The sequence below is a fragment of the Poecilia formosa genome, unplaced genomic scaffold, assembly GCF_000485575.1.
Source record: "Poecilia formosa unplaced genomic scaffold, Poecilia_formosa-5.1.2 Scaffold14, whole genome shotgun sequence".
In the NCBI taxonomy this organism is placed as follows: domain Eukaryota; kingdom Metazoa; phylum Chordata; class Actinopteri; order Cyprinodontiformes; family Poeciliidae; genus Poecilia; species Poecilia formosa.
In genome coordinates, this window is record NW_006799953.1 from 35,204 (window position 1) to 49,301 (window position 14,098).

General features: G+C 39.2%; 1 protein-coding gene across 5 annotated transcripts in view; it reads left to right on the forward strand.

Moving 5' to 3' along the window:
• The window catches only part of tspoap1 (TSPO associated protein 1), a 69,732-nt gene that overhangs the window by 21,115 nt on the left and 34,519 nt on the right, over nt 1-14,098 (forward strand). For 4 of the 5 annotated variants that reach the window (XM_016668228.1, XM_016668231.1, XM_016668229.1 and 1 more), the window contains 4 exons: nt 1,334-1,510; nt 2,038-2,220; nt 7,517-7,684; nt 13,368-13,451. In XM_016668228.1, coding sequence (XP_016523714.1) covers nt 1,334-1,510; nt 2,038-2,220; nt 7,517-7,684; nt 13,368-13,451 — 612 coding nt within the window. Of the gene's footprint in view, nt 1-1,333; nt 1,511-2,013; nt 2,221-7,516; nt 7,685-13,367; nt 13,452-14,098 lie in introns of all 5 variants that reach the window. The other variant, XM_016668227.1, reaches the window with a different exon arrangement.

Consider the following 14,098-nt stretch of genomic DNA (forward strand, 5'->3'; position numbering starts at 1 on the left):
GTATTTTAGCTGTTCCATTCTGTGACTAACACTTTGGTCAGTTTTGTTGTTTTAAAGGTTCTTATAAATAGAGTTATCTCGGCTCAGCCATGATGATGTTCCTGGAATCTGATTTAGCAACTCTCCCAGTTTAAAGGTCACGTTCCCCAAAGAGCTCCGAGTTCTACTGGTCCCAGTAACTAGTTGATTGGTCATCAGAGTTTGCCAGGCTGGCTCTGAGAGTGGCACAAAGTCTTAACCCCATTTGACTATAGTTCTTCCTCTGTCTCTACAGATTGTCCCATTTTAGTTCAGCCACCTGGAAGTGGCAATATTCCACCGCTTTGCCTCTCGGCATACTTTTATGTGATAGACTGTCTTTTGTATTACCGTATTTTAAAATAACCTATGTCGTGGTCATGTGCTGAGGACCTGATCTAATGCAAACTTGATAGATTCAGTCTTTGGTTGAATTCCTCACTTATCTGGCATTTCAATCTCCCTGCGGTGATGATATCCATCTATCACAGACACCAGTGGTTCCTGTAAATTTTGAACTGTTGGAGCCTCAAGTGTTAACAGCATATTTTCTAAAACACACACACGCGCACACACACACACGCACACTCTCTCTTGTTTATGTAATGTTTATGTAGCCATATGTGACTCGTCACATATGGCTACATTCTTCAAAACTGTCCCACCATCTTGCTCCTGCTGATGATGATTTCATATTGAACAGTTTTTTGGGTTTTTTGTGCTAGGCTAATGTTTCTGTTTTGATATAACTTGTTGATAAGCTGGCTCGGTGATGTGTTTCCACGTGGTTCCAGTTAATTGTGTAACCAGACTAAACTTGCAAAAGACTGAATTCTGCTTAAGAAAATTACCACTCAGTTTTAAACGTCATAAAAATGCATTTCTCCTGCTTCAGCTGTGTGAAGTTTTTAACAAAGCGAACAGAGCCACTGTAGCCTTTCTCCCAATGTGAACTTCATTTTAAGATTTGAAGATGGCCTAAACGATTAGAGAAAAACCCAGATATGATCAATAAAATAATTAGCATTAACTATGTTATTTCTTTCTTTTTTTTTTTCTTGCTATGCACATAAATATTGGTAGTGATTGTAAATGAAAAAGTGTCACTGGAAAGTCAGTTGCTAAGTATTAGCATTAGTATTTTTTGGGAGCTAAATTTTGCCAGTGTTGGCCGATGCAATCATCTCGAATTTACACGTCTTCTAATGTTGATTTTTTTTTGTGTGTGTGATTTAATACTATATGTGTATGTTCAATTAGTTTTTTTTTATTGCATTCAATACTTTATCACTTAGTTCTTTATTTCCTAATCTAGGTGAATCCTCCTTCGCTCATCAGACCTGCTGCTGTGGAGCAGTACAAAAGAGCTTTTGCCCGCCAACGAGCTCGTGACCTGGCCCAGCATGCTGATGCACTGCTCTCTAAAGACAAAGAGATTGCTGCCCTGCAGCAGGAGTGCAGACAGCTGGAGGCACGACTCGGACCAGCTAAGGTACGCACATTTTATTTCATAGTAATCAAAGTCACAGTATTTGGCCTAGAACGAGCTAAAACACCAACATTTTCGAGCTCTTCTCCATCCAACCTCAGTTGTCATCTCTGCCACAAGGCTGCTCTCTGCTGGACAGTTTGGGTACTGCGCCGTCCAACCCAAGCCTGTATTACACTGCTGAGGACAGATAGATGACAGTGCAGGAACAGGCTGCCTGTCTCATTGCCTGTTTGTAAATAGGAGCTGATTCTTCTTAATCTGAGCATCTGTTGGTTATAAAACAAAAAAGGTTTTCAGAGAACAGATACAGCACAGTGACGACAGGACGTCTACGGATGTCTTGTTAAACAAATCAAACAACATTCAAATTTGACATCTAACTGAAATTAACTGTTTATATCTACATTTGTTTCATGGGTTAGAACACTATGTTAGTTCATTTTAAACCATACAAGCAACAAAGATTTGACCATAACGGACATCATTTCCTGACATTATTTCAGATGTTGCCTCCTGTGCCTCTGCAGGATTCCCCCATTCAGTCGTCTCAGGTGGAATATGAGAAACTCCTCAGAGAGTCTCAGAAGGAGGTGCTGCGGCTTCAGAGGCAGCTGTCTGTCACTTCGTCCAGGCAAAGGCCCGGGCCCAGGCCCGACGGCGACGGCACGGACAAGTGTGAGGAAAACGCCAAAGAGGCAGAGCGGAAAAAGGAAAAAAAAAAAAAAAAAGACGACATACAGCTAATTCCACGCTGACCCCTGCTGGCGGGGGAGCCGTGAGTACCCACAGTAAATGTCCGGTCCTAACTGGACGTCGTTTTGGATCGCTGTCACTTGCAAACAGAGCAGATCAGGAATCAGGACAGTGGTTTCTGTGGCGCAGTCGGGGTCGACGTTGTCGTCGGTGATGGAAAACGCCGCTCTCTGAGGTTTTCTAAAACCGTTGTTTACATTGGCAGGGACGCCGTTTTTTTCAGTGTTATGTAATGGCTTGTCGTTGGACTTGATACTAATCTCCCACAAGCCATAATGAGGCGATTCCCTGTCTTTAACTTGGGTCTGATCAAAGCTACCAAAGTCCTACACTCTGATCCTCTCTGCGTGTGATGCTGATCTTCTCTGTGCTCACTTCTGTCACACAGCACACGCCGGTATCAACCCTAAAGTGGAAAAAAAAAAACCTCAGACATGTTCTCCTATCTGTTGATAAAAATGTTGGTATATAAAACATGAACACTCGCATCAGCTAATTTCCAGTTCTGTCCTTTTGAGGGACATGTTTTGAAGGCGGAGCCTCCCCTTTGGATGTAAATCACTTTACATAACATTAAAGACATTCATTTGATTTACAGATAATGTTATTGCAAATTTCTCCTCTGCCCATGAAATAAATACTCTGCCTGCGAAGCTCGAGTGAGAATGCCGATTGTGGTAATCTCTCATCTGCGGGACGCACACATGCACTCCCAATGCCACGCGCACACCCAGAAAGGGGCCATGTTGTGTGAACTCTAATCCCCTCCAACAACAGAATGGTACAGTCCAGTAATCCGCTCTCTGTTGCTGTAGCAGCGGTGAGAGGGTTTTGGATGGAAGGTAAGACTGCAGCCGCACTAAAGACTTTTCCATCTCGCCCTGCTCTGGATAACTAGCAGGCCAAGGGAAACCTTGACATTGCCACAGATCACACTGAAGGGGTAGGTTTGTTTTTTTTTTTCTTCTCTTGAGTCCTCATCTCTTTCTGTGTAGTTGTCAGCTGTTTTATTCTGGTTCTGTTTGGCTAACTCCAGCTGGGTCCATTTGGTGTGAATGCCAAACCGTGCAGGACTAAAAGTAAGGGAGGGAAAAAAGCTAAATAGCATCATTACGAAAAAGGTTTGTGCAAAAGTGGGTTTAAGGTGTGAGCTGTTAGATTTAGGCTTAAATTAGCTCTGTCCTTAATATTATTTCTAACACATTTGTACAGGTCTGAGTATTTCTTCAGCTTGCATTTTAGCAGGTTTTTATTGAAATATGCTACTTGTTTCTGTAAACAACTGTGCAAATCTGTGCAAAAAAACAACAAAAAAACACACACTTACCATTTTTTCCCTAACTGACAGTTTCTTCCAAATCAGAAAGCATGAGGCCTAGTGAAGGGCAGCCCAGCAGGTACCGGGGTTTTGTAACTGTCTTAATTCGGAGCCTCCAGATGCAGAATTTAGACAGAACGAACCCGGGACGTCGCGACGGAGCGTTTGATAGGTGGACATCGATATGCTCCGCATTAAAAAGAAAATCAACGGCCAGGCCAATCCATTAAGGTGCTTTTAAAAGAAGTGATCCAGTTACCCGTTTCAGTAGTCTGTGGGGGATTACACCAATGTGCTTATGGCATTCAGGGCTTGCTGAATGGGATCTGGCCCTGCTTTAGTACGCATGGGCCCAGGTTGTACTAGATTCTGCAGAATCCGTGGAGCGACGATGTGACTGAGTGGGCAAACGTAACCCAAACCTCCACCATGCTTAGAGGGACCTGCTTTGGTCTACATTACAATGGAGACTCATCATTTCTTTACCATTAAGTGGCATTTTTATTGGCGAGCGACCCGAGGTCATCTTAAATATAGTTTTGTTACTTTTGCCATTGTAAACTGAAGAATGCAGTGTTCACTTTGTGCACTGGTCAACAATCCAGATGCTGGAATCGCAAAAGTTTCACTTTATCGCCTCTGAATGACGATCAGCAAGTCAGATGCATAGTAACATATGCTATGTTAATGCATAACTGGGGATGCGTTCAAAATCAGACTTGGCCTGAAGGAAAACTAGAAATTAGAACCCACCAAGAAAGATCGGATCAGTGCTTCTCTGGTTCTGGGATCACTTCCGACGTTTTTCCCCAAGAACCCAGAAGTAAAAATGGCTCCATGTAGAAATGTTTCACCATTTACAACACATAAATTCTGTGGACAAGTTTCAAGCTGCTTAAAGAAGATTCACTCATCGGGGTTGTAATAATTGTAAGCACAATCTTTAAATTATTTTTTACTCTTGTCTAGAATAATAGAAAAATAATCACAGCTTAGCTTGGAAGGCAAACATAACTCTTATCCAGTTTTATTGTTGCATCGGTCAAAATCTGTAAAAATCCCACAGTAACAGAAAGGCATGTAAAAAGCATGAAAATCCTGAGGAATGTCCTATTTTTATAAAAATTTGACCTGTCAGTACGAGTTTAAGCCTGTTCCTTTTTTAAGCCCATTTTTTTGTTTAATGATAAAATGAAGCATTTAAATATTCTTTCTGGCTTTCCATCTATAAGCAGTGATTAAATATTTGCATTCCAAGTGGATTTGATTCCCTGCTGCCTGTGCAGGAAAACATCCGCTATAAAGCAGTTCGAAGTTTTGGTTTCTGAGTTCATCTTAAAGTTAAGACAGAATTATTTGTGACAATCTCTGCCAACATTAATGAAACAGAAAAATCTCTGTGCATATTTCAAAAATAGCTTAAGCTATCAAATTTGCCAGTTTCAAATCGTCAAATAATTGAGTGCATCTCTAAAAAAATATAAAAAAATTAAAAAAGGGAATTCTCTACTGTGAAACATATTTCCTATGTAAATGGATAAATGGTAAAAATGACCAAAATGGTAACATTATCATGCATGACATTTAATTCAAACGTAAACATATGAATGATATGTTTGTGATATGATATGTGAATAATGCTAACATAAGACTTGCCTCTTCTTTCTTAAATTATTTTCTCAAAATACATTCCAGACGCTTGTTTTTGAAACCATTTGTAAATGCCTTTGTTCTGGTCCAAGTGAATCTGAAGGATCATTTCAAATGTTTTACTTCAGAGTGAGATTTAGATTAAAAATAATTAAAAAATAATCATGTTAAACAAACCCAACACTGACATCGTGCTGCATGCATCAGTAAAGAATATTCCTGGAATCACAGGTCCTGTAATTTTGAAAACTGTCAGCTATATCTACACAAAATCTTAGTGAAGTTAGTGTGCCTACAGAATGTACATTCATGACAGAAGCTTTGTTCCTCTTTTTTTCCCCCCCCTCAACACTGTATAAACAAGAGCTTACGTAATATTCGGCTCTCTGAGGTTATTCACCTAAATCATGTTGGGTTTATATCTCATGGCGGCCGAACACTGATTATATCCGCTTCGAACCTATCATTTCAGAAAAACAGTTGCTCTTTTTGCAGGGAGCAACGGGAGGATTAGAGAACGTGATATATTTATAAACAGTGTTGCTTGGAAACGTCCAACACAGCAGAACAGGAATGGGTCAGCGTGAGATTCTCACCGTATCTTAACCTTGAGGGGAAAGTACCACAGTTTTACTTAAGGAAACACTTTAACAACACTATATGACACAACCTAATTTCTTTTATGGTCATTTTTTTTTTTTTATTAAAAGAGAAAAGTCACAAATGTACTACAAAGAGAACTGACTTAGTAAGAGTGACGTGGTGCTTATTTAATTTTTCTGTCATGATGATCAGTCTTTCTTTTCTTTTTTTATAATACTAGAAATACAGCTGACTTCATTTAAGTAAGGAAAAAGTCTGCCGTTTTCTTTTCAGCCAGCTCACCAGCAGTGCACAGGATGGGGGGTTGTGTCTGTCCTTCACAGGGTAACACAAATAGACAAAAAAACCCAACAAAAACACACACGCTCATAAATAAGGGAAATTTCGATAAATTAAAAAAAAAGTGGTGTTTTTGGACAGTGGGAGGAAGCTGGAGTACCCAGAGAAAACCCGTGCCTCCATGGAGACTCTGTGTAACTTTAACAACTTCTCCGAAGTGTGCCTCCATGCAACCAGAGAAAATCCCATCACTCTATCATTTTCTCTGCCATCTCATGAAAAGAACATCAGAGGGTTTTGTAGTTTTTAAAACTTTACTATGCTTGAGTACTGGTAACCAACCCATGCCTATTCCAGACTTATTTTAACTTAAAATATTAGTTCAATGTGTAGAAAAAATAAATTAAAAAAAGTTGGCAAAAATGTGCTTTTTATTGAGAATCAAAATGTTGCGGTAATCTTGCACCGAAAACACAAGCAAGAGCACAGCATCTAATTGCACCAACTTAAACTTGCCTAATTAGTGTGTACAGTATGAAGTGCTACAAGCTTATTAGGAATCCCTGGAGGATTGACTGGGGTAAGTATGTCTGACCAAATTCAAGATGGGAAATTTGCCAGGATACGGTGATCTCTGCCGCGCCGTCGTCCGCGACGGGAATCGCGTTGTCAATCTGCAACGATCACCGAAGCAAGGAAGGGAAAAATTAGCGAGCGTAGCTGTTCATTCTCGTGTTCAGGCGCCGGTGGATTTACTGCAGCCTTTCGCCATTAAACCATCTGGTCTTCTATCCAAAAGATAAACCTGAGATACCCTCCCTAACTGCATGGACAGATCACCGATTAGGTTCTGAAAAGTCAAAATCACTTATCAGCTTCATGTGAAACGGTTCCCTGCACACTGGACGACCATCTGTGTAAAATAAGAGTGAAGAAATGAATAGGCCTCTCTTTCTGCACGTGGCAGAGCATCTTAGATCCTGTTATTGGGTCACGGCCTTGGCTGCACTAGCACAGTTTTACTCAGAGTATTAGTCAGTTTGTTCTAAAATTAGATGCTGATTCCCAATCCTTGACCAGTGCAAACGTTTCCTTCACCTGCGGAATCATATCAGGGCTTTCTTCTTTTTTTAAGCAACAAATCCGGCTAAAACATCCTCAGTGAAACATGCCAGTCATTCACTTTGGCTAATTAATGAGGACAGTCTTACTGCCAATGTGTCTCAGTCATGTTGGAGGCTCAGGGGATTCCCCTGGATTATTCTTTGATTGTAGTTGGACCACTTGGAAGCAGGTTCAGATCTAATCCCACCCCCAAGCCCCTCTTACAGAGTTGGGTTTCACTGCTCGGTCTTGTCGCTACATCAAGTGACCATGCATTTGCTGCTGTTTTTTGTTGCTAGGTTTTAGGAGAGCCCCCGTGTGTGGCCTTAGATGAAGCTCCATCCAGGTGTGAGAAGACTCCGGCAGAGGCGGGGGAGTCGTGGCTGCAAGTGACGCCCCCACCGGGCCTTAGCCCGACCTCCTCCCAGCAGGAGGAACCCACAGAGGAGCAGCGACTACAGTTTCTGGTAAGATTGTTTTGGTTTTGTTCTCATCAAAACCACTTTCTAAATAAAGGTGGAGATGTATTGCAGCTGACGAATACCATTTTGGTCATTTAGATTTTGTGCTTTTCCTGTGCAAGTTTAAAGCTACAGTATGTTATTTTAACAAAAAATATGTATTTTACGTATTTGTTAAAATGATCACTGTGTCATTACGGTATAATACAAGATAATCTGTGGAAAAAAATTTAAGCTCCTCTGCCTTCCATATATGGATTTGCTGTCATTTTAACTAATACACCACTCCTGACCAGAAACAACCAATCACAGCAAGGCGTAGGGTCTTAGCGTGGTCAATCACTCTCGTGTACACGCCATCCTCTTGCTTGATCTCCGCTACGCTTCAGGTAGTACATTACAACCAAGCCTGCCACAAATGCTAAGGCTAGTTAGCAGGGCCACCGATAACTAGCGTATAATTGGTTTCCTAAATTGTTTCCAACCGTTAGCACATTCAGCAGCACTTACACCAGGGTAATTGACAGTGCCAAGACCTTCCTCCTGGCTCTGATTGGCTGTTTTTAACAACGGTGCATTTTGTTTAGATTGCAACACTGGGAGAAGGTGGAGGAGCTCGATCTTTTCGCATATCGTCTGTCTCATACTGTGCCGTCATGACATGGTTTTAACAGATATGTAAAAAACATATTTTTGTAAAAGTTACATACTGCAGCAGAAGTGCTTTGGGAATGTGAATATGCTGCTGAGACCAGGATTAAAGAGCGTGTTTCAGAAGTCTCATCTATGCTCTACTTCCAATTTTAATTTAGCCGTGCTTGTTTTACATAACCTTTGTCACAAATCGGTTAGCAGGCGATAAACTGAGCAAAGCACAAATTTAACGACTTCCTCGACATGGTTAAATGCTTAAGTTATCGCAGCAGCAGATAGAAGTTTAGCGACTCAACTATGTTGATACAACAAACTTTTATGCGTTTTATTTGGATTTATTGTGATAGTAGTATGTAATTGTGAGGTGGGAGGAAGATGATACGTTCTTCTCAACATTTTTTGTCAATAAATTATAGAACAACCCATACCTTGCAGAACCAGTTGTTGCTGCATTTAATAAATAAAGCTTGTAGGGCATTTCCCTTACATCTAGAGAATGACATTTTTTTTAACAAAGCATTTTAGGTTCAGACAGATTTTGAAGTCCTGAAACAAATTCTCAATGTGATTTAGGTTTGGACTTAAGCTAGGCCACTCTAACACATGAATGTGGTCAGATAAAAAACATTTCACTGCAGCTGTTAGCAGTTCTCCTGCTGGAAGGGGAAATCTTACATTCAGTTCTATCCATCTTCTGAACTCTGAACAGCTTCCTTCTCCCTGCTTAAGAAAAAAAAAAATCCCAGCAGAATAACTCTGCCACTACCTTGCTTTGTCATGGGATGATGTATTCAGCGTTTAGTGCGGTGATTTTCACCGTACATAGTTGGGAGAAAGATTCGATTAGATTTTTGTGTATTCTGACCAGAGCACCTTCGTTCACACGTTTGTCACCCTATTATTATTACTATTTTTTGTCAACAGCTTTTCCTCTTGCCACTCTGAGTGGACAGTTATTTTTCTTTCCATTTGATCTGTGTTGCTGGTCTTCGGTTCCCTCATCACCCTCATCATTTTCTATCTTTGCACATTTAGTCATCTTGTACCTGACCTTTTCAGTGATGAAGCAGTGAGTTTTATGAAGAGACACTTTGTACAAAGTGTGTGTCATTTCATAGTATCTGTTTTTACAACTTACAAATTAAAGTAGTTTTCTATCTTCTATCCATATTGCACTCTAAAGATATGATTTTATGACTATGATAAATAATACCTACCACAGGTATGTAGGTATTAAATTTAAGACAGAACATTTAAATTTGTTCTGTCTTGATGTTGTGGTTTTACATTGTAACCTGAAAAGCCTTGAGGATGTTAGATTAATTATTCATCTTTTATCAACCATGTTTTTGCTTTCAATGTCATGGTAAATACAAACACAATCATCCAGTGACTTTTATTACAAAACAGATTTGAGTACGGCCATTCGGCAGCGGTGAGCCGTATTCTGTTCTTGTTGCTGAAAAGACACAAGATAAATCCAGCTGGGCAGAATCTGAAAGAGCCTTTTTATGTTTTAAATAAAACAAGATGTTGTTCAAGATCCCTTTTCTACAGAAAGCAGACTTCTTTTGCTTGTTGTGTGTGTAAAAATATATATATATATATATATATATATTTTTTTTTTTTGTAATTTTTGGGCACGTCTGGCTTAGGCTGTTCATGTGCAGTCACAACGGCTGTAGAAGTGCACTAATCAGCGTTTTGTTTACCAATGCTAATTTCCAGCATTCTTTAAGGCAGAGGTTCTCAAACTGTGGGGCGCGGGAAGCCGTCTGGATGAAAAAAAAAGAAACATGAACACTGTATGCGCTGGGTTTTTACCTTAGAATGGCCAACTCTCTGTTATTCCTATGTCAATTTGATACAATAGAGGCTTCCACACTTCCCATATTTGTGTCCTCTGTCACTTTTATCAGCAGTTAAAACTGTTTAATCCGTTGTTAACATGTTGTAACCTGTTTTTCCGAGCCGCCTTTAAACGCAGAAAATGTTTGGAAACCACTGCTTTAAGGGATTTTTTTTAATAGACACACTCACTTTAATTCTTAAATGAAATGTGTAAAAAGACTGATTGGGAAAGATGTACTGCCATAGGATGAAGTGTTTGCCATTTGTATTTGTTTGAATTCGAAAGAAAATGAAGGGATTACAAGATTATCCCTTTAAATTCAACATTCCACAAACATATGTCACAAACCTTGATCTGCTCTTTTTTTTAAACCAAACACACATGCTATTTGTTGATCTGTTTGGAGATGAATGGTTACATTTATTATAACAAACGTGTTCTTAGTTTCCAGGTATTGAACTGGTGCTTTTAAACAGCTTCCTGTTAAGTGATACAGTGATCAAAATCACAGACGTCTGTGCCACCAGACACTCCCTCTGACCTCACGCTTTAATTTTTAATACCAAAATCGCACAGACTTTTCAAAATCTTTTCTTTGCCCTTTGTGGTGAGTGAATTTGCATGCCACACAGTCTCTGTGAAAGGTTTTGCTATTTTGTATTATTTTCATTGTTTTAAGCAAAAACAAAATGATTACTGGATTGACATTTTAAACTGACTTTAGTATATCTTATTATACTAATTGGTAGTATAAATCTTTACCAGAGCATGAGATTAGATTTTAAAATCTGTTTTGTTACGCTGCTAAGGCCAGAAGCTCAAATAAATAAAAATATGCATCTTTACTTTACTCCGCTTAGCCTTCCTATTGATTCCTCAAAGTAACGCTCTCTCTTTGAATGGCACGTATACTTTACAAAATAAAGTTCTAAACAGCTTCCAACTTCTATACTGAAAGTAGCTAACTTTGACCAGTCTTCACTCAGTGACAGCATCTGCACTGAAGAGTATTGTCAGCAGAACCTTTTAGTGTCTGGTTTTGCTGTGTTCTGACTGGAAAAAAAGATAAAAATTTGAGCAGCTCTGATTGCCAGCTACAGCTGAACATCAGGCCGCTGCTCTGAAACATTTGCTGTGTCTGGGCATCCTTTAAAAGTCTTCACTTCCTGTATCTAATATTAAGGCCTTAAAATGTCTTAAATTAATAATAATAATAATAAAAATTAAGTTGGAGTTGATTTTAAATTTTTCCCACAGGACTGTTCTGTCGGTCAAAAGTTTGAGTGATACGCAGACATCTTAATTGTATTCTGTGACTCAAGATGATTGAGGCTGCAGCTAATATGCCCTTGCTAGCTAGCATGGTTGCCAGCCATACAGTGGTAGATGCATTCTGTGTCTGTTTTAAGTCTGTAGAGAGCAAAACATATGATTTTCCTTTACACATTTCCGTCGTGATGCAGGTCTTAAATTTCATTCGCAACAGTCTTTAAAACGTCTTAAAAAGTCTTAAACTTGAAACTCGCGGAAACCATGTAAACACAGGCGGCCTAACGGATAGCTGTTGGCCTAGTTAAAGGAAGAGCAGAAAACTATGGCCCGTGCTTTAAGGATAGCTGCTCTACATACAACAGGACATCCTGACTCAGTACACATCATTCTTGTCCTCAGTGCTCTGACTGACGCACACAATCAACCAAATCGGACCACAGATTGTGTTTTAATTATCTTTATTGTCTTGCCGTGTCGTTGCCGGTGACAGTACAGTATCTCTTCCAGTCAGCTGCTTGTGGTCAGCAATTAGCCAGTGTGCTCTGTGGCTTTCCCCCCTATGCAGTCGATAGGTAATGCTTCATTCAGACCCTGCGGCCGTGCTGAAATAAGCTGATTTCTGCTCTGCTTCTCCTGCATGTAAGCTGCATTTAGAATAATTAGAGGATGGTAAGCTTTGTAATGCCTCTGCAGTGTTGTATCAGAGGTCAACATGGAAAGTAAAGTCAACGTATTCTGTCTTGCATAAAATTATGACAGCATGAACGTGCATTGCAAAAGCATTCATATCTCTCATCTGTTTTCTCATGTTGTCACTATTTAATCAGTTTCATTTAGATCGTGTGCGACAGACCGACAGACGTTGCATCGTTTCAAGTGAACTGAGAGAGTTATTTTATAAAATGAAAAAATCTGAAAGTTTGTCATGTTGCTTTTCTTAAGCAGGGAGAGAGGGAAGCTGGTCAGTCGACGGAAGAATAAAGGAACTGAATGATAAAAGAAAACCTGTCAGAGGGAGCACAATAGCATCGCATTGTCTTGCGATGCTATTGTGCTAACGATAAAAATTAGAACGATAAAAAGAACTATTAATTTGTTTTTTAGGTAACTGGATGGCTCTGACTCTATATCACAGTATTAACGTCACAAACATAAATACTGTTCTTGAAAAATATTCCCAGTTGAAAGGGGAACCTGTAGAACACCATTTATGGAAATAAGTGTGATTTACATCACAAAATCTTTTTTTTTTTTTTAATTTACTGGTATCTGTCAATGGGCAAACAGAGAAAATAGAGAAAATAGTAAAACTATGTTCTTTTGTTAGTTTTTTTTTTTATTACTTAACACCAATAACTGCATTTTATCAAGACAACAATAAATTAGAAATTCTTGCCATGATTAAAACAAACAATCATGACAAATTATAAATGATAATGCCCACATCTAGTTTCAAGGTGGCCCAATCAAACTCATGCCTAAATCTTAATCTTTAATGTGCAGTAAAATTTTAAAATTAATGCTTTTGCACTCTGCCTGGAGCTCTGCAAAGGAAAATTGTTGCAAATTTAAGTCTCAAGAAGTTGCTGCTATAAGAGAAAGATGGTTCTACAGTGTATTGGTTCAGGGGAGACTGGATACAAATGCATGCCGCACTTTTAAGATTTTAATTTCTAAACAAATAAATAAATAAAACTATTAAGTTCTTTTCACTTCACACATATAAGCCACTGTATGTTGGTCTAACATAATGTTTCTGGTTCTAAAGTGACAAGATGCAAAGAACATTGTTTGTTTATATGATTTATTTTATTTATATTATATGTCATGTTATATTTATTTTATTTATATTACACCTTTCAGAGATTATTTTGCACCGGTCATCAATAACTCTCACCGTTTTTGGTCCAGGAACGGGAGCTGAGCAGGAAGAGAAAAGAATGTGAAAATCTCGAGCATGAAGTAAAGAAGCGACAGAAGAGATGTCTGGATTTAGTAAGAAAACATCCTTTGGTTCTCCTGCTGCTTTTGTCATGATCTTTGTTTTTCTGTTTAGTTATTTGGGGATTTTCTGTGTTTAGTCCTGTTTCCCTGAGTCTCTGTGTTGTCCTATCAGCCCTTGATTGTTCCCAGGTGTGTCTCGTTCCCTTGATTACCCCGTGTGTATTTAAGTCCACCTGTTGTCTCTGTCTCTTGTCGGGTCCTCGTCAAACGTATGTCTAACGTTGGATGTCGCTGGTTAGTCTGTTCTCAGTAGTACTGTGAAGGTCCTAAGTAGCTTGTTTTCTGTCTTAGTCTTTTATGTCAGTTGTAAAGGTATTAGCTGTTGCTAATTGTTCTGCCGTGCTGCCTGACTGGACTTTTGTGAGCATCTTCTAAAATAAATCATCATCATCATCATCATCATCATACCTGGCAGTGTTGTGGTCAAGACCACCTAACCCGAGACCAAGACTTTTAGGGTCCGAGACCAAGTCAAGACCAAGACCAGCGTCCCATGCTACATAATACGATAAAATGTGAAATATGATCAAAATTACTTCTCAAATTGATCTGAAAGATCCATATTTCCATAAAAACACCTAGATATTAAATACTTAATAAATTTAACCAATATTAAAAGCAGTACAAACTCTTGGTTC